The following is a 22542-nucleotide window of genomic DNA, read 5'->3' as shown; positions in this document are numbered from 1 at the left end:
GCAGATTAGATTTCTGAAGAGACTTTTCTTTAAAAAAAATACTTATTTAAGGCAATATATTTGAAAGTACAAATGTTTATTGTTAATGTTGTTAACTTCTTGCTTGGAACTGAGCAGTCATGTTTTTAGATAACCACTGGTCTTTGATTAGAGTAATGGATTTGTACCTAATCCCAAGAACTGGATCCACCTGTTGTGGGACCTGATTACTGTCAGCTTTACTAATATACAGTCACTACAAAGGAGGTTCTTGTAGTAACAATTTGTTAGTTTGTTGTTGCTGGAATTTTTAACTTTTAAAATTTGTGTCAGTATATACAATATGGCCAGTTTTGATTGTTGAGAGTAGTACCATGCTCTGTGAACAGTGTTGGTGATTTCAGCAGTTACTGTAAACAGGTTGGTGAAATTAGGTTGTGTTTTGCCTGTCTGTGTGGGAGGTCTTTATTGGGTCATAAATCCTAATTTGTATTTTAATTTGAGAGTAGCCTGTTTAGCATGCAAATGTAAAACTTTTGGTAATGCTTAAGACTTGTACTGCAGAAATGCAGATGATTTACTGTTACTAATTACCTTTTGAAATTTAATTCAGACACCTAAAATAATTTAAACTTGTTGCTAGTGCTTAAAATAAATCATCAATAGTATAGTAAAAGTGAAAATTTGCTTGAATTATTTAGTACTTGTTCAGATTATCTAAATTTACACAAATTACTACGTTCTTTCAAGCTGTTGTATTTTGTCCTCTATTTGTCCCCTGCTTTAATCCTTCCTTAATCCTGTGTGAAGAGATTATGGGCAGTATGTCGTTAGGAGTATAAAACAAGCTGTTGTTTACAGTAGGATTTCTCTTTTCAGTTTGGTGTTTTAGAGCTTCATATCGCTGAGGAAGTAACACCATATGAGCTTTAGGATGGGAAAGGCCACTTAAGAGGCTTGCGTTAACTAGAAAAGCTAGATCGAGCTCTTGCTTTTCCCCAAGTTGGTACAAAAGAGAAAACTGAACTCCACATTTGAAAAACACAGAGAAAAAAAATTGCACACCTTCACTGGGTACATGTGGTGCAAAGTACTAAACGTGTGAAAGTCTGTTGTAGTGAAATGTGAATCTCTAAAGCATTTATATTCTAACTCAGCATGCTCTGTAATTCCAGTAGAAGTAAAAGAAGCCCCTGACCCTGGTGTCACACCAGCCTGATAAACACAAGTACTTGGCAGCATCGTTTATTCTAATACCAGTGGACAGTGGCAGTTAAGAGTCACCAGATCCGGTGCTGTACTTCTCAGTCAGCAAACCCCTGTCACCCTCCAGCATTTCTTACAGACTACTGTGTGCCATAGCACTGCTGTAAAATTGGCTGTTTAGCTGTCCACAGAACTCTTACCAATTTTTTTAGATACTTCTGTATGCAGGATAAATTCTGTATAAAGTTGGAGAAGAGCTTAGAATAGAGTGTGATACCCGCAGTCCTTTTTTTTCCACTGTATTTGGTTAGTTTTCAGTTGATAATGTCTAACTATAAGAGTTCCCTTGTTTGCCTTTTTTTTAACTGTAAGTGACCAAGACAACTCTGTCATGAGAGTCACTCATGGAATGGCCTAGTGTGCATCAGTGTGGTAGTGAATGTATGTGGTAAATATGATAGATCCAGGTACATAGATACGGTTGTCAGGGAATATAGTTTTCACACCGGGTTTTGTGCATTTCCATCGAGCAATTTTGACACTCCTGTTTGACTGTTGAAGGAATGTGCTGCCGTTTCTGTACTTCGATTGTTTTCATACCCTAAAAATTACAGTATACAGCAGAACAGAAATAAGGCAATAGCATTTATTACAGAACAGACAAAATGCAGTTTTGTCAGTGATGTGTTACATTACAGAGGACCTCTAGAGGGAAACACTTTTGTGTGATGCTGTTTCAAGTGCACATGCTGAAATAATAGAATTGAACAAAAGGAATAATTGTAAAAGCATGTGATTAATTTATATTTTAAAAATTACTTGGAAAGCTGATAGGATTTAGGCACCAAAATTAGAGGACTTAAAGGTCAAAACTTGAGGCTTGTGTCTAGATCTGGTTCTGCTTATTGCAAATACAGAGGTTTTCATCTTGGTATTTTGGGCCACTTTGTTAGAGAGCAAAAGGTTGGGCATTGAAAGGCATGAGAGTGTTTCAAATTTGTGACATATATAACTTTAGGAGTTCAGGCTAGAACCATCTTTGTCAGGTACTACTGAATCCCCTCCGAGAACTCTGTCTTAAACAATGTACAGTATTTGTTGCAACAGAGAAACGCGGGCACCCAAATCCTGTCACATTTAGCTTCCCTTTATTTTACATGCCTATGTAGATCTATATACAAAATACACACGTGGTTTATCATTGCTGATGCTTTAGGTGCAGATGCTGTGTTTTAAAATGTGTATTGGAATACTTTCAGAAAGTTTTTTTTGTTTTTTAACGTATATATATAAGAATAACAAATGATAACTTGCAAGATATGTATGTAGTACATATGCTTATTACTGGAGTCAACATATAGTCTTGTTGAAGAAATGGCATTATTCAAGGTATTAAAGACTAGAGTGCACGCAGGCCCTTTGAGGAATAAGATATAAAACTGAATTCTGAGAAAAACAGCAGGCTTAAATATATAAGTTCAATTTAAAAAAGTCATAATTTGAATTATCTATGATTTTTACTTTTTGTTAAATCTGGTGTTTAGCTTTGTTATAGAATATACTATTAACCGGTTATCATATTTTACTGTAACAATGGCTTTGGGGGGGCATGGATAAAAACTTCTTTATTTTTTTCACTACCAAGCTGGCGGTTGTCTGGTGCAAAGATTTTAAGTTGAAATGGTCACTTGTTACTAATATCTTGACTGATGATTTAAGATTCTTCCCTGTTAACAGAAGCAACAGGGAGTAACAAGGTGCACATTATGACTTCAAGGAAGCAACATTTCAAGTAATAACAGCTTAGAAGCAGCAGTGTATTGTCCAGGCAGATATTTCTTTCACACAACAGGCTAGTTAACTGGCGAATGCTGCATTCACACTTGTAGGAGGCCAGTTTTATTGTTGCATTTTGCCAGGCCTGTAAATCTCGGGCCTGAGGCTTGTTACCAGCTGAATTTGAATTCCTTAATCTGTTTGGACAGCCACACCAGCCTTTAGCTAATTCTAGCATAAGGGTAAGGACTACAGAGTTGCATGCCAAATTCTGCATCCCCTATAGAGGCAGGCTGACAGTGGATGCCAGCTGATTGGAACTTTATTTTACATTTTCAGACAGCAGAGGCAAAAGGTAGAGACAATGCTGGAATTCAGTTAGCAGTCAGTGGTTGGTTTGTGTTATTTGGGTTACGGTGAGCAAATAATACAGTGATTGGTTGTCGGTTTTCCCCTGGTCTGCATAAGTAAGTGGATGACTATTGTGAGTTTGCGTAAGTGTCTTAACATCAGTTTTTAGGATTGCATCTAGTAGGCAGCCAAAGCTAAGGTTAGAATTGGGATTTGTGCATAGGATCTATGGGAACTGGCCTTCATCTGAATTGTTGGTGACAGATAGTATTGTGTATAGTGAAAGCTAGGGTTTGTATTCAGGTTTGAATTAGAATTCAAATTAAGGTTTACATATAATTCAAAGATGAAGGTTCAATGTTTAGTGTGAATTCTTTTCCAAATGGCAGTTCAGATCTAGTCTTCCACACCAATGCACATGAGCTCTCTAATTGTCTCTGCAGGCCTTGTGAAACAGAACGACAAACTTAACTCTTCAGCCATTACTGTGCCTAATCCAACAGTGGCTGTAGACTAAGAATTCTATGAACTTCAGAGCAAAATATCCAAGTACGTTTGTAACAACTCTGTTTACACTGGCGAAGAATCCAGCATTTATCTCGCTGCTTTACCTTCCTTCCACGCTAACTTTAAGCATAGCAAGCCTGCTTGCACTGCCAGTCCAAAACACAGCATTTGGACCCTAGGTTTACTGTAACACCCTGTGCAAAATTTGGGTTCTTCTGTTTTCCTAAACTTCAGCCCTGCCTTCGTTACAGATCAGGAACCTGCTGCTTTCTGCAAATTATGAATAAGGAGTTCCATCAGAGGACACCAGTCTTAAACACACTCCTCTGGTTCTAAAGAATTATGACAGTAATCTCAACTCTTCAGTCCCTACTTTCTCTAACCCTAATCCTAGACTGGGAACCTTCTGTGGTTTGAAGGATTTAAAAGAACTAGTTATATTGAGATGTTATATTTAAAGAACACATACAGATCTGGGAGTTGTAGTTGTTAGATACAAATAGTAGAGTGTCTCTTTCCTAAAATACTGTAAAATTATATATTTCCCTACCTTTTTGTTTTTTTAAGGATCTATGTGAGAATGACCGTGTTCTTCTGTCTCTTAAACTTCGTGTCTGGATCTCAAAGTAGCTGTAATTTGGAGAACAGTGAATATCCTGCTCCAGCGTGAGAAGCCATTTACCGGCGTAAAACAGTCTGGAAGAAGATTTCTCTAAGAAAATCAAAGTGCATAGAGTTCTCTAATAAAACGGGAGACGTTTAGTATTTCATAAGTTTTTGGCTATACAGGTCTTTAAAAAAAATGAACCGTTACACAATCATGAAGCAACTAGGTGATGGCACCTATGGCAGCGTGTTGATGGGGAAGAGCAATGAGTCTGGAGAACTTGTGGCTATCAAAAGGTATGTAGCATCTAAATTCAGTAAAGCTACTTGCAAAAGCTTAAAGATTTTAACTTTATTGTTGTCTGCCATCTGTGTAGCATAGAAAAAATATCCCTTTTTTTAAGGAAATTAATATAACAAATTTTTTTTTAGATACTTGACAAGGTGATCATGGGTCAGACTTCAGCTAACAAATCAATAGAGAGACACAGTTTGTATAAGTTACTGATTTATCTTGGCTTATAAAATTGCATGCTGCTTTTGTTCAGTTTGAACATGCTTTGTTCCAAAAATGTTGTTAGGCTAACACCAAAGGAAAAGCAAAACTGAATGTGCAGTTGATTAATTAGGGAGTTTATTTATATGAATTGTAAGAATACCCATTTTAGTGGGTAAATTTGAAATACCTTCCCACCCACCCGAAAATCCTTTTAGGTACTGCATTAAGTTTCGGATATTGCTACAATGATAAATACCAGATAACAATCTGGTCAGATAAATAAAGGCTGTGTCCTTGAATCTAATGAAGGTGTGTTGTGTGTGGTCATCAGGGCTGTCATACCTGCCTACAAAGATTTTTACAAAACAATAAAAATTGTGCTAGACATGTGGGAAAGTTCCTCTTGTATTCCTACAGAATTGCAAGCAGGATGTAAAGCATAAGTTGAAATACCAGAAATTATGTGTTGCTGAGATCTTTTTCTCCTTTTATGGACTTACTGCTTATAAGTGATTGAATTTTGTTTTAAGAATTTCAGGTTTCTCCATATACTGCTAGTACCGTTACCTAAGTTAATAGTCTTGATCTAAGCTAAAAAAAAAATAAATATCTGCAATTGCTTATTTTCGTTATTTTTAGGCAAAAAGAATAACATTTTGTGAAATATTTTTCATGATTTCGGGATCTGGAATGCTTTTGTGTGATTTTTAAGTCTGGGATTTGAGGGGGGACAGTTTTCGTTGAAGATATGTTTATTTTAAATTTAAATCTTGGGTTTAAATCTCTTTGCTCTAGGCACTAGAACTTTACAGAAACACAGCAATGACATTCACAACCCCATCCCAAGATCTGAGCAACACCAAATATCTATGTTTGTTTCTATGCAAGACTTACAAATAAATGTATTACACTATTACATATAACGATTACTTTAGAGACTTCTACGTGTGTATGAGTATTGCTTGAAAAAATGAAATCATTTTTATTTGGTATTTCATACTTTGAAACAGGTTTGTAAAAATGACTGATCGAGTCAGATGCTTAGCTGTAATGTAAGCAGTCAAGATACTTTGCAGATTTCAAAACCACAATTTTCTTGTTTTCCTAGAATGCAGCTTAGGCACAAAGAGGTGATTTTTCTGGTTTGAAATATTGGTGGTTTAAGTGCAGTGTCGCTGTTCCTTTCCTTATTTTTAAAAGCACAATTCAAATGAAACAAAAGGATTTTGTCCCTGATACCTTGAAGTATCATGGTCTTTCTGGCTCTGTGCCTCTAAAAATATGTTTGCAGTGATTAATCATTAAACACTTAAATTTCTAGCAATTCTAAGAGTTGAGTTTTTAATTATGTTGCTGATGCGTAGTCCAGAATGTTTTAAATTGAGTTCAAAATACAGCTAATGCTACAGTTGGAAAATAACATGTTTAGATTTTTTTTATTTTAAAACCATTCTATACTGTTCACTTAAAATACTTTCTCTCGGAATTGTATTTCAGAATGAAAAGAAAGTTCTATTCATGGGATGAATGTATGAATTTGAGAGAAGTCAAGGTAAAGTGCTGAACATAGCACATTTGAAAATAAGTGTGTGGTTGGGTCTGCATGAAGGAAAAGGGCATCTGCAATGTCCAGGCATAAGGCCATACTCTGTGAACTCTTTAAATGGGGATGCAGATTCCACAAAACCATGGTTTTCTGGCACTCCTAGAGCTCCTGCTGCTTTGTGGAATATCCCACTATTCTCAAGCAGTGGCCCCATCCCATAGCCAGGACTCTTGTCTTTGGGAGAAGGGGGGGTACAGAAGGAGAGAGCACAAAAGGAAGAGGCTGTGTAAGTGTGTGTGTGTGAGACCATGCTGGTTTTTTATTTTACCAGCAAATTTCTAGGTGCATATCCAGTCCTTGTAACTTGTATTTGGGACATCTGTAGAAAGCCCTGGAAGTTTTGGCTAGCCAAATGGTAGAATAACACTTCAAATCCTGGGCTTAAATTCCCAGTCATCCCATGTTTTGGGCTTCTGATTTTCTGTATATACAAAACTCCCTGATAAAGGAGTTGGGTATCCATAATTTAGGTTTAACTTACTGGAGATTGCATAATCAGTATCTCCAAAAAGAACACCTGTAGAAGAATCCTTGTTCATGAAAGTTGCATAACAAAAAAAAATTGCTGGGTTTTCTTACTAGGTTCTTTGTGAGCAAGAGCTGTTAGAGCTTCAGAATTGCCTTTCATTGTAGGGAATTAGGGGTTTGTGTTAATCTTCACCCCAGCTAGATTAATCCCTAGACATAGAAGATTTAAGCTACTATTAATGTCATTGTTGCTTTTATTTTGAAATTAATTTCAAATGCTATTTTGTTGTTCTTTGAAACAAATTACAAAATTAATATGAAATCTCAGATGGACGTGTTCTATAGAAGCTTCTAAAACAGAATTTACATGTTAAAAATTTAGTTCTGATAAGTGAAGTCATTGTCATTATCTGAAGCCGTATTTTGCTCTGTTGCAGTCTCTGAAGAAGCTAAATCATGCCAATGTAATAAAACTGAAAGAAGTCATACGAGAAAATGACCATCTTTACTTTGTATTTGAATACATGAAGGAAAATCTCTATCAGTTAATGAAGGACAGGTACAGTACGTCTTTCACAGGACAGGTAGTGTGGTATCATTTAATTATCCTTATGCTATCTTGAAGAATGCATTGGAATTTCTGGTTTTGGCTCTTCTTGCAGCCCCACTGATCTGAACAGGAGTTGCTGCACCTGCTTATCTGAGGGTAGAATTCTGCATTGCTCTGCATTACAATATTACATATTGTAATGATTTTTGGAAATAAAGTTTGTTCAGTTGTTAACACGATAGGTTGCATGTCTTTGGTGTGTAGAGCCATGAGAGAAATTCCAAGTAATTATTTTTTCTTTATTAGCCTTCACTTTAATGTATGAAGGATTGAATAAACACTGCGTTCTGTTTTTGCTCGTGGATTTGGCTTAAGGTGGCGGTGGTCATCTGCATGTACATGCATGCTTGCTCATAAAACAGACCTGTGTGTGATGTTGCAATCTTGGACAAACAGCACACAGCAAGGCTTGCAAGGTGGACTTTGGAACAGGAACTGCCTTTTCAATAGCATTTTTCTTTGCTGAATTCTTTTGCCTTTAATGTGTGTTTCCTTCAGACATTATCATGCACCTTTATCTCCTAATGTGCAAAGCTCTTAGGTTCACATCCTGACATAGCTGCGAGCAATATTAGCACGATGTTACCCTGCAGCTGAGAAGCATTGCTCTCAATCTTACCACTGGCTAACATGCTTACCACAGTGCTGCGCTGTGTAGTCCCTTCCTTGGTACATTACTGCACATTCTGTGTTCATCTGATCGAGCACACTACTGGCCAGCCAGTTTCTACAAAGAGGTGGGATCGTGACCCTCTCTGCAGAGAAGTCTCTCTGCAGCACTTAAGTGAGTTAAATTCTGGCCTGGGCAGCAAGTGAGTTTTGCAATGAGAGCCAGCTGCATCTGTCTGTGTGCAAGACTTGACGGGTCTGCTTTCATCTGTTTATGATGTGTTGTGCAAAATGAAGAAGCATGTGTGTTCTGAAAATACAGTATTTTTTTTTTTTTAATTATGTGACGTTGTTAATCTGTTTCTTTGCAGAAACAAGTTGTTCCCTGAGTCAGTCATCAGAAACATAATGTATCAGATACTACAAGGGCTAGCTTTTATCCATAAACACGGTAGGTTTCATACTAGAGTTTAACTGTAGCACTTTTTTAAAAAATAAGATAGTGCACAATAATAACATGAATGAAAATATCTAGCAAAGGCTATTAATAATATCTAATAAAAATTATCCTTATCTATTTCAAGTATGGTGCATTTTTAAACCATTCCTGAAGTTACGCTGTTCTTTTATAATCAGATTTTCTTCTTTCTCTTTCAAAGCACTGGCTATTGTTCATATGCTGTTCAGTACTTTTTTTCACCTCGGTTACCAGATGAATAAACAAGCTAAAGAAACTTGTATGTTGGCTGTACTGTGCATTTGTTATCTAAAAAAGATCTATTTAAGGAACATTGATATGTTAAAGGTGGCAGTTTCTCCTGTCTTGAGATACTATATATAACTAATATGATACCCTACATCTAAAAAAGCCATTAAAATAACTTCTTCACTAAGAAATTCAAACAGTCTCATTATCAAATACAACCTGGACTTAAATATTTCAAGAGAAGGGATTTTTCTAGGAACAAGCACAGTCTAAATAAGAGGTACTGTGTGCTCACAACAACAAAAAGTGTTTACAAAACTTTTAATGCTCATGTTTAATATCTGTCTGCAAACTGCATTCTGAAATACTGGTATTAAGCTCCTTTGCATTAAAAAAAGTAGTAATTTGCTCTCCTGCTTAACTCCTTTATTTTGTACTTGTCCTTCACATCACATTGGGATCCTTAAAACTTTCCAAAGACAATAAAATATTAGCTGAAAATGAAAAAAGAAACGATGTTCCCAGTGATCTCTGATTGGCTTTCATGTACCCTGGTGAGGCCTGTTCATGCATTCAAATAAGTAATTAATTCTTTTCGGTATTATCAAATACCCAGAAATTGCTATTTCTTGTCTTTCTGATCAAGATCATATACTGTTCTCTGATTATTAGCATCCTCTTTTCCTTCTTTATTTCTACATGAAATAAGGGAGAAAATCAGAATTTAAGAAAAACTGGCATTTTTAAGTTACAATATTAATATTTTGTTTTGACCATAAGTGTTTGGGAATGATAGGTGTGATAAATTTGAACATTTACATTTCACTGTAGTAATTTCAGCCAATTTCTTACAGTGGTTGTCAGTTTCTGCATGCAGAAATCAAATGTTTTATTGTAGCAAGTGAATTTTGATTTGATTTAATTATAACAGATCGTGTGTACCAATTAAACTGCAGAATTGATTTGCTTAGCAGCTTAACTACTGTCGAGGTATATAGGTGCTCAAGCCAACAGCAAGCATTAAAGAAACTTTATGTGCCTGCATTAGTAATACTACCATTCCTGAGCGGAATTTTGATAGCTTTTATATGTCTGTGTCTGCAAATTGTTGTTAAAAGTCGTTCAAGGAATTGTATATATCAGCTAAGTGTGTCAGATACTCAATTTTCCATTATCCAAAACTGACAAAGCAGTTGTAGTTTTTGCAAAAGATTTCATTCTGAAATTGATTTGCTATTTGATAGTGCTGCAAGAGCCAATTCATTTTCCTTAGTGTGTTAATGACAGTTTACATTTGTTAATTTAAGAACACTTGGTGTAATAATCACTGGAGGGAAAATGTGTGTGCTTGTTTGGGAGAGGGTTACCATTCTTTTATGTTGATTTTTTTTTAAAAAAAAAAAAGCTATATTTTTTTAAAAAACACCCCACAGCAAATTCTGGATTACTCTAACAGAACAGAGGTTGCTGTTTAAGAAGTGATGACACAATAATTTGCTCTTCTGTCTTGTCTTCTATAGGGTTTTTTCATAGAGATATGAAGCCTGAAAACCTTCTCTGTATTGGACCAGAACTTGTGAAAATAGCAGATTTTGGGTTGGCTAGAGAACTAAGATCTCAGCCACCTTATACAGATTATGTTTCTACCAGGTGGTAAGTATATTAAGAATTTAATACATTATCTTAACTAGTTACTGTTCTCTTACCATTTTAATTGATCTGTCATTTCTTCCCATCTGCGATAGGTACCGTGCTCCTGAAGTTTTGCTAAGATCGTCTATCTATAGCTCACCCATTGATATGTGGGCAGTTGGCAGCATAATGGCTGAATTATACACACTAAGACCCCTTTTCCCAGGCACAAGTGAAGTAGATGAAATCTTCAAAATTTGCCAAGTATTAGGGACTCCAAAGAAGGTAAAACATAGAAAAACTCACACAATTGTATTTAAAAAAAGAAAGTTATATCTTTTATAAAACATTGAATTTTTTCTCTGTCTTGGAATGAACATATAAATTACTGTCTTGTAAGTTTCCTGCAGACTTGAGGGTTTTTCCACTGTATTTCTTTTAAGTTTCCATTAAGGTATGCAATGCTAGTCTTTTGCTGTACATTAGCATCTGTTGTATATCATACCATTATGTGCAGCCTCCTTTGAAAGCCAGATAAAATTGTTTAATTTAGTTATTTAAAGTTATGCATATGAGAAAGAAAATCAGAAGTTTCCTAGGATTTAATTTTGCCACAGCCAATTTGTTTTCCTTTCCTGAAAGTGTAATTCTTCTAGGCTGGCACCCAGAATTTGGACCTTGTAGGAGATACCATAAATAAGACAAATTATGCTTTTCTTATTTTTAAAGCATAAAGGAAACACTAGATCTCAAACACAGATCTCTCATAAATATTATTAGCAATGAAAAGTAATGGAAAAGAAATGTGCAGTATTTTAGAGAGGAAACAGTTCTTTTCAAGTGTTTTCTGTACAGGCTAAGTACTATTTAAAAATACAAGGAAAGTTTGGGTAGAGCATATAAAAAATGTGTGCAATTATATTTACTTCATTTTAAAAGCTGTTTTAGCAAATGGTATGTGATCATGCAAGAAAAGAATAAGCTTACCTTCAAAACTTTGAATGAACTGGAAGACCACCATATAAGTATTTTTTGTAGAATATGGTAGGAGGTGGCCGACATGTATGAGGTACTTCATGGGCACAAACAGAACTTGGTGAAATAACTGACTCAACAGTCTTTAGATCTGGAAGACCTAAGGGTGGGAGATAAAAACATCAATTTCATTAGCGTTCTACTGATATAAAGTATATCCTAATTCTTGTTCAGTAAAGGAGCTGTTATAAACAGAGAAGTGTGGAACAGAAAACTTAAAACCGAAATAGATTAAGCTTAGCTAGGAACATGCAGAGCTGGAAGTGGTGGGAAGAAATCCAAGAGAACATACTGAGAAACAGGTGCAAACTCATGACAGAGCAGAGAGTAGAATGTCATAGGTTGAGAGTTATAGATGATACGTTGTGGAAGTGAAAACTGAGTCTAGAGGTCTAAGTGAGAAATTGCTATGGTTTGTAAAACAGTGCTTGCTATGACAATTGTACATCAGAAATGTGTAATATGAGCAGTGTTTTAAGACATGAGTTTTGAAACACAGATGTTAAGTTTCTTAAGCAGCTCACGAGTCTTGGATAGTAAGAAGAACCTTTAGATGTATATTAAGAGTATCTGTGAAAGATGTCAACATACTAGCTTCTGGAACATTTTCAGCGTATAGCATAAACAAGTTCTGGAAGTGCAGGGAGATCAGAGAGAAATTTTTCACTGTGTGTAAGTAGCCGAGCAGTGCTGAGTTGACTGCTGTGGTTTTTCTGTAACCTTAGAAGCAGTTTACAGAAGCAAATCATGACTTTATACTCTGTCATTCCCTGACTAGCAAGCTCATTGCTTGGGAAAGAGGGAGCATTGCCAGCTGAGTATTTCAGAGAGAACTGTACCCTCTTATAAAGACTTAAAGTGTCTTCTAAAGGGTTAGAGACACTGCCAGTCAGCCCTCGAAGGATCAGGACACTGCGATTAGTTCCTTTGTGTCCCTGTCATCTGCTGGGCAGACTAGGGAATTTTATCCCTTTACAACAATGCTAAGGCATTCTTCAGGGAGATTGCTGTGTAAGAAGAGTACTTAAATATTATGATAGGAATTATCACAACAAATGATGCATTTATAACAAGTGAAGTACTGTTCTGCATTCTGAAAAACAAGTAGTTATTTTAATAGTCTGGTTTTGCAGATAGTTCTACAAATAGTATTTTTTTCAGACATGCATTTTCATTTATTGCATTATCCTGCAATAAGGAATTACAGGAATTATGCCTAGAAGCTATATTCATTCCAATTTGCCTTCCTTTGTTTAAGTCTATACTACCATACTAATGACTTCTGTGATTTTGGGTTTTTTAAATAGTGACAGGCAACTATTTTGCTTTATTTTATAAATGAAGTTGCTTTATTTATAAAATGTTGTACCATTCAAGTACTGGCAGTGATGGTGCACTTCTAGTACACCAATTTAATGAAAAAACTGATGACAATCTGAAAAGGAAAGATCAATGAAATGCATTTTCATTAGTTGAAGGTTGGAAGTGGCACTCTAATTTCAAATTCTTTTTTTTAATTAGAAATTTAAATTTATTTTTCATTTTTTGACTTGTACTATTTTCACCCTATCCCTGCAGTTCACCAGTTCAACATGCAGCCCTTGCTACTTGGTTCTAAATAATTTCTTTGTCAGTACCTCTGGCAGACAGAATGTCACCAACTCCAATAAAGGAGAGAGATGCAGCAGAGGAGAGAAGAGTCCATCTCCATTAATTTAAATGAACAAATTATTCTCTGAGGTGTAATAGAAAGTTACTTGAAGTCTTGAGACTTATTTTAACCAGACGTGGTTTATAATTATATTTTGAGTTTTCTTTGATTACCATAGACTGTGTTAACGGAGCTAAAGCTGTTGTACATAAAAAGATGAGCAATAGCTAACATGGTATTTTAAGATCAAATCCTATCAAATCAATCCAATTTACTCCTGTAGCAGTGTAACAAGCTTTGTGGATAGAGGAGAAGCATTAATATCATACATTGCCTTCAGTAAGGTTTCTGATGCTGTCCCTCGTAATATTCTCATCAGCGTATTTATACAAACAAACCGCATGATAAGTGCATACCTGTTTTGAAAGCCTTAGTCACAGAGTAAGCCTTACTGGTTCTCATTCAAAATGAAAGATTGAATAGGACTCATGAGTGGTTCTGCATCTGATGCAATTTAAAAATGTATTTAAAGGCCTTCTGATAGGATAGATTTTACTGCTTAAGCTGCTAGATAGGCTGGGAAGGATTGAGTATGTTAGAAAACAATATTAGAATTCAGAGTTTATAAAATTAGAGATGTAGGTTTGAAAAAAAAAATTAGCAGTGTGTAGAGTGCTCTACTTAGGCAGGAATAATCAGCCACATAAATCTCTGTGGATAACTATCCAGCAAACATACCTGCAGCAGAGGATGTAGGAGCTATATAGTGCATCGTATGTCAACAGCATTTTGCTGCAACAAAGACAAATACTATACCAGTGTGCAGAGAAAGGAGTATTGTCCACTGACACATGAACTAATCTTTCTGTTCCATTTGCTGTATTATATCCAGTTTAAAGTTTTGCCTTTCCAGAGAGAAAAATCAGAGAAGAAAAAAAAAAAGCCTAGACTTGGGTATTCAATTGTTTGGGTTTCTTTAGCTTACACAAAGGAAGACTGGCAGAAAGGAGAAGAAATACACCTTCTAATGTATAAAAAGGCTTTTCTTGAGAGAAAAGAGTAATAGTCCTTGGTATCCATGGATGATAGCACACTCAACAGTGGTCTTTTATTGTAGTAAGAGAAATACTACTTACTACATAGGTAAGTAGTAAGTAAAACATGAGGGTTTTCTACATTTTTCTAATCTTGAGGAGAATTAAGCTCTTTTAGAGCAGTTGTGGAGTGCCAGAAACTGGAATCCTTCTGAGACTAATACCTGTCAGGAAGGGACAAAGGTATGGACAAGATGATCTCTTAAGGTCTTTGATAATTCTGTGGTTCTGTATTCAAACAATGGAATTATCAAGCAACAAAGGACTTCAGGGTTTACCTTCCGGAAAGTTAAACACTCAAAGAAAAGTTTTCATCTGGTGGTCATGGCTTTTTGCTGTTGTAATAATGTCTAGTTGTAATTTAATCCTTGGATGTCTCAGTGGTGGAATCAGTGGTATATTGTAGAGGCTGCATCATGGTTACACAACCATGGTATGCTGGGTGGAAGGGCCTCACCTCCGCTACTGCCATACAGAAGGCATGTTGAAGTCAGCTGTTTGAACTTATTTCTGTAGTAGAGGGGGTGTTTGATACTGCTCCTGTTACTGCTGCACTCCCTTCTCCTTCAGATACAGTATGTCCAAGTGTGGTATCCACAATAATAGTTCCACCTTTACCTACAGGAGACCTACAGGACTACCATTGGAGACTGATGCTGCATTCACTGGTGTTGTAACAATTGTAATGGAAAACAGGAATGCCTGTTTTCCACTATATAGGGAGGAGCTGCACAGACCAAGCATGACTCAACCTGCATAAAATTAAATTTGATCTAATACCTCAAAGATACATCTTCTTTGTTCTTTCTTGGTACTCATTTTTCTTTCCTTTGAAACAGAGTGACTGGCCAGAAGGACACCACCTTGCTTCTGCCATGAATTTCCGTTTCCCACAATGCGTCCCTATAAGCTTAAAAACTCTGATCCCAAATGCAAGCAGCGAAGCAATACAGCTTATGAATGATATGCTGAACTGGAATCCAAAGAAGAGACCTACGGCAAGTCAGGTCTGAGCACCTGAATGATTAAGTATAAGACTGAATTTTCTTGTACTGTTAAAAAGTTGTAGATACAAAACCAGATTGATTGCCATAATACTAATGGCCAGAGAAACATCTCTGCATTTTGAACACTTTGGGAATGAGACTAAGTAGTGAGGAGCAAAAGTTCTAAGCCTGGCTCAGCAGACATCGAAGTCTTTAGTTATTTCTGCAATGTTGTCTTCTATATGGTTACATTCATACATACTTCTGTGTACAGGATAGAGAAAAATCTGAGCTGCAAGTTGCCTGAATTGTAACTATAAGTCACTTCTGTCACCTTCTTTTTCCTCCCCCATCTGTACAAAGGAAAATACTGAGAATTAAGCTTTGCTTTTTGTGAAGCTATGGATGGAAGGCAGTGTGAAAGAGCTAAGAATTATTTTTACTTGGAGATTGGACATAAACTGTATCATGTGATAAGGAAAGAACTTCTTGAAGAATATACCATTAGGTCCCAAAGGTCACAGGTTTTCTCCAAGTTTATTTTTAAAAATCGTATTTCAAGTAACAAATACGGTTGCACTCTACTGTTGTTTTGGGGTTTTTTTAGTATTCATACCTAGTGCAGTCCTTGCAATCCTATTTAGAAGGTATAAAAGGGGAATACAAACAGGAAAGAAAAAGGACATATTGCAAGTTATCCTAGGTAGATGTAACGTAAGTGATTCAGAAGTGGTTAAGCAGATGGTACCAAGCAGAGCAAGCATTTCTCCCCACTTCATAAAGCATATCTATTGTTAAAGTCACTGAGGTCTAACTGTAGTCTAGTGCTATAAATCTCTACACAGAATACTGCATGGTGCTTTATGAAAGCAAAGAATCAGCTTTTGCCCAAGTGAGTTGTCAAGGAAGCAGCTGCACCAGTTGTGTAATCCACATCCAAAAGGGAGACTTTAATGCATATATGTGGAAATGTGTACAAAGCCAGCAATTCACAAGTGCAGCTGAGGCAAAGCATCTCTTTGAGAACTAACAAAGAGTAGTATCGTACCCAGAAGTAGCAGTGTGTTGTTTTGACATAGGAGGAGCTGTGTTAGCAGAGTACGTCTCTGCTGTGCATCTAGTGGTGGACATGAAAAGGTCAGAGGAAAAAAAGTGAAATATACATCTGCCTGAAGATGGATACCATAGTTTCCTAATAAACACTGTAAAGGCACAGCAAGTACAGTGAACATACTTCAAAGCAAAACAAAACCAGTGAAGCTGGTCACAAGAAAATGAAGGAGAAACTTTGCTCATTAATATCCCCTAATTGTAAAACCCATACAATTATATTAAATGGCAATCATCACACTTCTGGGTTTTTGCAATTAAAAAAACCAGCAAACTGCTCATTGAGTTGCCGGAACATAGTTAGCAATGGAAACATGTAATAAAGCATGTGGTAAAGGTAGTGGAGACTACCTGTTTTAAGATTGAAATTCATTACTGCATGAATATAGAACTGTGTTGAATGTAAAATTCACATCAAAACAGATTCCACAAAACAGAGAAGTAAAGGAGGGCAAGGAATGGTGTGACTGCTGTAACATGTACAAGTGGATGCATCTTACTAAATTATACGATGGGAATTGTTTAAATTGTTTAAAATACACTTTTAAAAGAACTGACAGTTATCAATGCACACTGATTACATACGATTTCATTATGCATCCATCTGTGCTGAAGGGTTTGCTCAAATGCTTCAGACACCTGCTTTTAGATCCTTGGTGAAATCAACTTTTTGAAGTAACATTAGTACATTGTATCTTCTTCTCCAGGCTTTGAAGTATCCTTACTTTCAAGTTGGCCAAGTTTTAGGACCTCCTCCACAGTACCTGGAGAAGCAGACTCCTATTAAACCAATTCAACCAACAGAGCCAAAGCCAGCTTTACCTAAACTGGAAGTTGTGTCCAAGCCAGAACCTCTGTCTTCACCTGAAGTACCTGACAAAACGCAGTCACAGTCCCTGTCAAAGTTTAACCACCAGCCTCTCCAGCAAATTCAATTGCCTCAGAATACAGCTAACCAGCAAGTACCAAAACAGCAGCAGCCACAAGCACAACCATTTTTTCCAGCCATCAATAAAAACTCGCCAGTAAGTTGTATTAAATAAAAACGTTGGTTTTATTAAAAGTTCTTACTACGTTCAATGAGGTGATCCCTTGAAAGTCATCATACTTTTCACTAGAGGAAGTACAGGTAGGTAATTGGAGACTAATGAAGGATATAACTTGCCACGTAGTGAAATTTTGCAGCAATGCAGAAGACTAGATTGCTTGTAACAACAATGTGTGTTTGTTTACAATAGCTTTTAACTGAAATGCTTATGCGGTAATGTAGTTACAACAGCTATCATTTATTGACCTTTGAGAAACAGTTCACAAAAATATTGGCAATATATAATAGACAAGTGAAAAGGGAGAACTTCGCTTGCCTCAAGCAGGAAAATACCCAAGAAAATTCATCTAATTCCGATGCTTATAAGAATTCAATGTGTAAGATTTTTAGCAAGATGAATATTGAACTTTGATTTATAGTCTTCATTTTGCTTTCCGCTTACACTTGCTGAACTACAGTATGAAGTATGTTAATAGGTATTCAGAAAATACCTGAAAGCAAACCATAGTCCAATGAAAGGACAATTTTAAAATCTAGTGATTTCTTTGGAAGAGAACATTAAGGAAAAGCCTGACTAACTTCTTTTATTTGGTGTATTTACTTTGGGGCTACAGCAACTGACACTCCTAAACCCTGAGTGTGATTGCTGTGAATGTTCTGCACCACTGTGCCCTACTTCTTGACAGTTCATCTACCACTGTTGAGAGCATGAATTCCGCAAGATACCAGTAGTAGAGGCTGAGCACTGAACTGGATCTGCAAATAGAACATTGACTTCACTATTTCAAGTAGATTTGAGCGATTTAAGGATGACAGTCCAAAAGAACTACACTCAAAATACCTGCTGGCATTACTGTTATGTTTTGTGCTTCAGATCATTCTGAGACTATGACCAAAATAGGCACAACAGAATGGGAAAAACTCTCTCAAAATTCTTAAGCAGTAGTCAGGAAGTGAACTAGGTACAAAGTATAACATTTTAGAATTTAGTTGATGCTTTGTTTTACTATTTAAAATAGAAACAAGCAGCTAGTGGCCCTCAGAATGGTGCATTAGGTCCTAAAAGCTGCAGAAGACGATGGGGTCAGACTTTGATTAAGGCTGTGGATAGCTTGGATGACTTTGATGACACTGAGTTTGGAATTTCATGTTCAAAGAAGCCTAGCATTGCACTGCTAAAAGAAAAGAAAACCAAGGAATGTCTTTTTAGGTAAGTCTTATAATTATAGAATCACACCTTTTTAGTAAACGGTGTTCAGTAGGTTTATAGACTGATTGAGACGAATCTGCTACAATTTAAGTCACCAAAATTGTGCAAGAACGCCAAGAGCTGTATGAGCAGACTAGCTTTGGGTGTGGGGTTGGTTTTATAGCACCGCTATATCCAAACTGAATCAAATTTGGTTTCAGGCATTGTATAATTTAGCTGTTTGTCGTGTTAGAATAGAATAGAAGAAACTATGTGTTTTACTAAAATCAGATATAGTAATTTCATTTCCTTTGAGGGTTAAGGTTTGTACTAAGTTCTGCCACAGTTATCTACGTTTGCTTTTATACCATAGTGTCGGATGTGCTTTTGTCTTCAGACTCTCATGAGATATGAGATCTGGCTGTTACTTTGTGGGAATAAATTCTACCGATGAAAGTAGGATAAGAGAAGAGCACTTTACTTTTCAGGCTAGGGTCAGCTTGTGGTATTCTGAGCTGCAATCGTTGATCACTTTGTTTGAATATTTTGATTTTTCAGTGTGCCAGAACCAAAAGCTTCATGCTGTATTCAGCCAGGAGGGGAAAACAAGGTTCTGATGAGAAACGATTCTGGAAGATCAAATGCATCAGCAAAACAGTACTATCTAAGACAATCAAGATATCTACCTGGTAAGGATAAAAGTCAATACATACGGAAAATAGAAACTGTCAACAATCTATGTATAGTACAATTAAACTTTAGATTTTATACTGGATAATTTTACTGTTCATAGCCAGGCTAAATTTTCAAGTTTTGGACTAAATGCCTTTCCCAGAATGTATCTCATCACAATTGATGGGGAAGTTCCTGGCTATGTGAACATAGAAGGGAGCCCAATGCTGCTTTTGTACACCGTGAAAGTTCACAGGTTCTTTTATGACCAGTAACATACAAAATGCTCAGTAATATGAATCCAACATCTTTTGGATTCCTAGGAATATATCCTGATTGACTCATAAGCAAGTGTATCTGAGGACTAAAGAAACTACCCATATGTGTATCTATATCCATGTATTGCGTAGTTCTCAGCTCTGCAGTGTCAGGAAGTTTGGGGTTTTTTGAACTTAAAGTTCTGCTGAGCACGGTTACCCTTCTTGGTAGAAAGTGTTTAGAAATATGAGCCACTCACATTGGTAGGAATTCACATACTCACTTCCCTTCCCAAGGCAGTAATCCTCCTGAAAAATAAATAGATAGCTTAGTCTAAATCTGGATGTTTTTACTAGAATAACATGAAATTATGTAATTGCTAGAAATAAGAATGGGAAGGAGGAGAAGGAAAAGGGAATGTTTCCTGCAGTTAGTATTCTGAATATTTTCTATAATTATATTATTTCCTTGGGTTCTCACTTAGTATCTTTTCTTTAATACCATGATGGTTTGCACAACTACAATAAGTGTATCATGACTTCTGCTGTAATCCACAGAATTTAAGTGGCTCACAGAGGAATTCCTGATTGTCAGGCAAGTTCTTTTGTTACAATGTATCATGAATTTCCCAGGAGTTCATTAGGCCATTGATGACTTCTGAATATGAAATCATTTCTTGAATATTAAATAGGATGCCCAGAGACTCCAACAGTTTAAGTCCAAAAGAAAAAAAGGGGGGGCACTTCCCTATCTAAAGGTAACACAAATGGAAAGTTCATCTGTATTTCTTATCTTTTTCTAAGCCTGCTTCTAATGTCTCTCTGGTTTTAGTAGAGTTTTCAATGAGAAAAGCATAGACGTAAAAATTAATTAATTTCAGTACTTAAAGAGCGTAATAGCTCAAAGAATCATATATGTTATTTATCCATCTTACTGTAGTTCCTGTTACCGCTAGATCTGGGAGCTGCTTTCATGCTGTGTAATCCCATTAACTTTTGTAGTGCTCATAACATGCTGAAGTAATGAGAACCTCTTTTTCCTACTTTTTCAATTAACCCCTGAGGAAAAAGTTTATTTTCAGCCTGTAGAGCCGTAGGTTTTGGTAGGTATCTTTTTTTGTGTTAATTGCTTGAGAGTTGAAATTATCAATAATGAGATTATGGTTTTATAGGAACCAATCACCTGTACTAAAAGGGCTTGTAAAAGTTGACTTGGATGAATTAAGAGAATTCTTATATCAGTGTCTCTGGTATTCATGGTTTGGCTGAAAAAACTACCCTAACCGGTGGACATTGTTCTTTTACATTAGTGATGTTTATGTTATGCCACAAATAATTCAGTGTTGGTTTGCTGTTCTAGAACTGTCCATTTTTCATTGATTGAATTACATTTGAAAATTGCTATTTATAGCATTTTCCATAATTTGTTTTCTAAAGGTGTAAATCCTAAGAGTGTCTCTTTAGCAGCAGTAAATAAGGAAGGATCACATGGAAGCTGGAACAACCAGTTGTTTTCTAAACCACTGGCACGCGCTGGAGGAGTGACTTTCAACAGAAATACTACAGGTAAAAGGGTAATTAAAAGTGGTCACGTTATGTCTCATAAGACCATCTGGTTTAACTTCTGTTGTCAGGCTTAGCTTCTAGGCTAACTTGTTTGTTTGTTTTAACGATAGACTCTTAAAGTATCTTTTTCATATGTAAACTAAATATTTTGCTTTCAGAACATACAGTATAGAGCAGCCCCTATTGCAAAATTCTGTCAAGATATATTTTGTCCATAATCCTCTTAGACCACTATGTTACTGTCTTAATTCAAGCAAATAGTTTGACCTCCTTACTGCCTGATCAGCGTGCTGTGGAACTGTCAAACAGCAGCCTCAAGTCTGAAAACAAGATGGTGGGTGATGTGCTAATTTGATAAAAGTGCTGCCTAATATTCTAAACAGGTCTTTTAACAATCTGCTAGTCTTGTCCTAAATGCTTTGCAGTATGAAAAGTCCCCTTATTTTCAGCAAGGAACTTGTGGTAAGGTGCCTTTTGGTACTAGGTTTTGTGAAGAGCACTGTTACCAGCATTTTATAGGGTGAACACTAAGACTGGTTAAATGGCTTATCTAAGATTTCACTGAGGAAAGCATCACACTCAAGATTAAAATCTGTCTTCTGACCACCAAGCCCTGTACTTTAAGTACATGGTCCATCACCCCGTTAAGGGGAGGTTAGCTTCTTAACAACTTTGCAGCCATTGCCTAGCTAGCATGAGTCACTCCCAAATACTGTAATGCTAGTAAACCACCTCACATGCTTCTACAGAAGGAACTTTAGAAGGTTTGTTTCCATGCACATGCTGCACCCCTTTTTAATAGCACTTCAGTAGCCGTTCTGCAGTGTCAACAAACCAGGTTTTCCCTCTGAAAGTCAGGTGAGCTGTAAGTTGTTCATCTGAAGTTATGTGAAAGATTTGAGGAAGGGAAAAAATAACAGCACCTACCAGAATTTTGATGAAATAGAACAGACTTTTTTAAGCAATGATCTTATGTACCTTGTTGTTTTCCAAAATATAGTGAGTGCCTCAGAATTAATTACGTATTCAGAAAATAGTCTTGGAAGGGAATTAGGCACAAAAAGGCGAAGAGCTGTTTCCAAAAGTATGCATCAATAAGCTAACCACCTACATACTGAATTGCACTGAAAATAAAATTAAGATGAATGCTAATGGTAAAAATCCGGCTGTTGTCTTACTGGCCTACCTTGGGTATCTACCAAAAGGTTAAAGAAAAAAAAACCTAAAACTGGTTATTTTCTGTGTTTGAAAATACTTGCCATTATTTCCATCAGTATCTTAATTGCATGTTGTGTTTCGTATACTGGGGAGGCAACATTTAAGACAGACACACATGAAACCAGGATAGCTGCAGCACCGATCAAAGAAATACAACACAT

General features: G+C 36.3%; 1 protein-coding gene across 7 annotated transcripts in view; it reads left to right on the top strand.

Moving 5' to 3' along the window:
• MAK (male germ cell associated kinase) overlaps positions 1–22542 on the top strand; it is a 33616-nt gene that overhangs the window by 1106 nt on the left and 9968 nt on the right. For 4 of the 7 annotated variants that reach the window (XM_080379410.1, XM_080379406.1, XM_080379408.1 and 1 more), the window contains exons 2-12: positions 4387–4722; positions 6422–6476; positions 7436–7557; positions 8589–8668; positions 10444–10576; positions 10669–10840; positions 15175–15342; positions 17139–17456; positions 18499–18689; positions 19227–19357; positions 21035–21163. In XM_080379410.1, coding sequence (XP_080235536.1) covers positions 4622–4722; positions 6422–6476; positions 7436–7557; positions 8589–8668; positions 10444–10576; positions 10669–10840; positions 15175–15342; positions 17139–17456; positions 18499–18689; positions 19227–19357; positions 21035–21163 — 1600 coding nt within the window. In that variant the 5' untranslated portion in view covers positions 4387–4621. The other 3 variants (XM_080379407.1, XM_080379409.1, XM_080379412.1) reach the window with 3 other exon arrangements.

The sequence above is a fragment of the Falco punctatus genome (assembly GCF_963210335.1).
Source record: "Falco punctatus genome assembly, chromosome: 3".
Taxonomy (NCBI): Eukaryota; Metazoa; Chordata; class Aves; order Falconiformes; family Falconidae; genus Falco; species Falco punctatus.
This window is presented reverse-complemented; position numbering and strand designations above follow the sequence as displayed.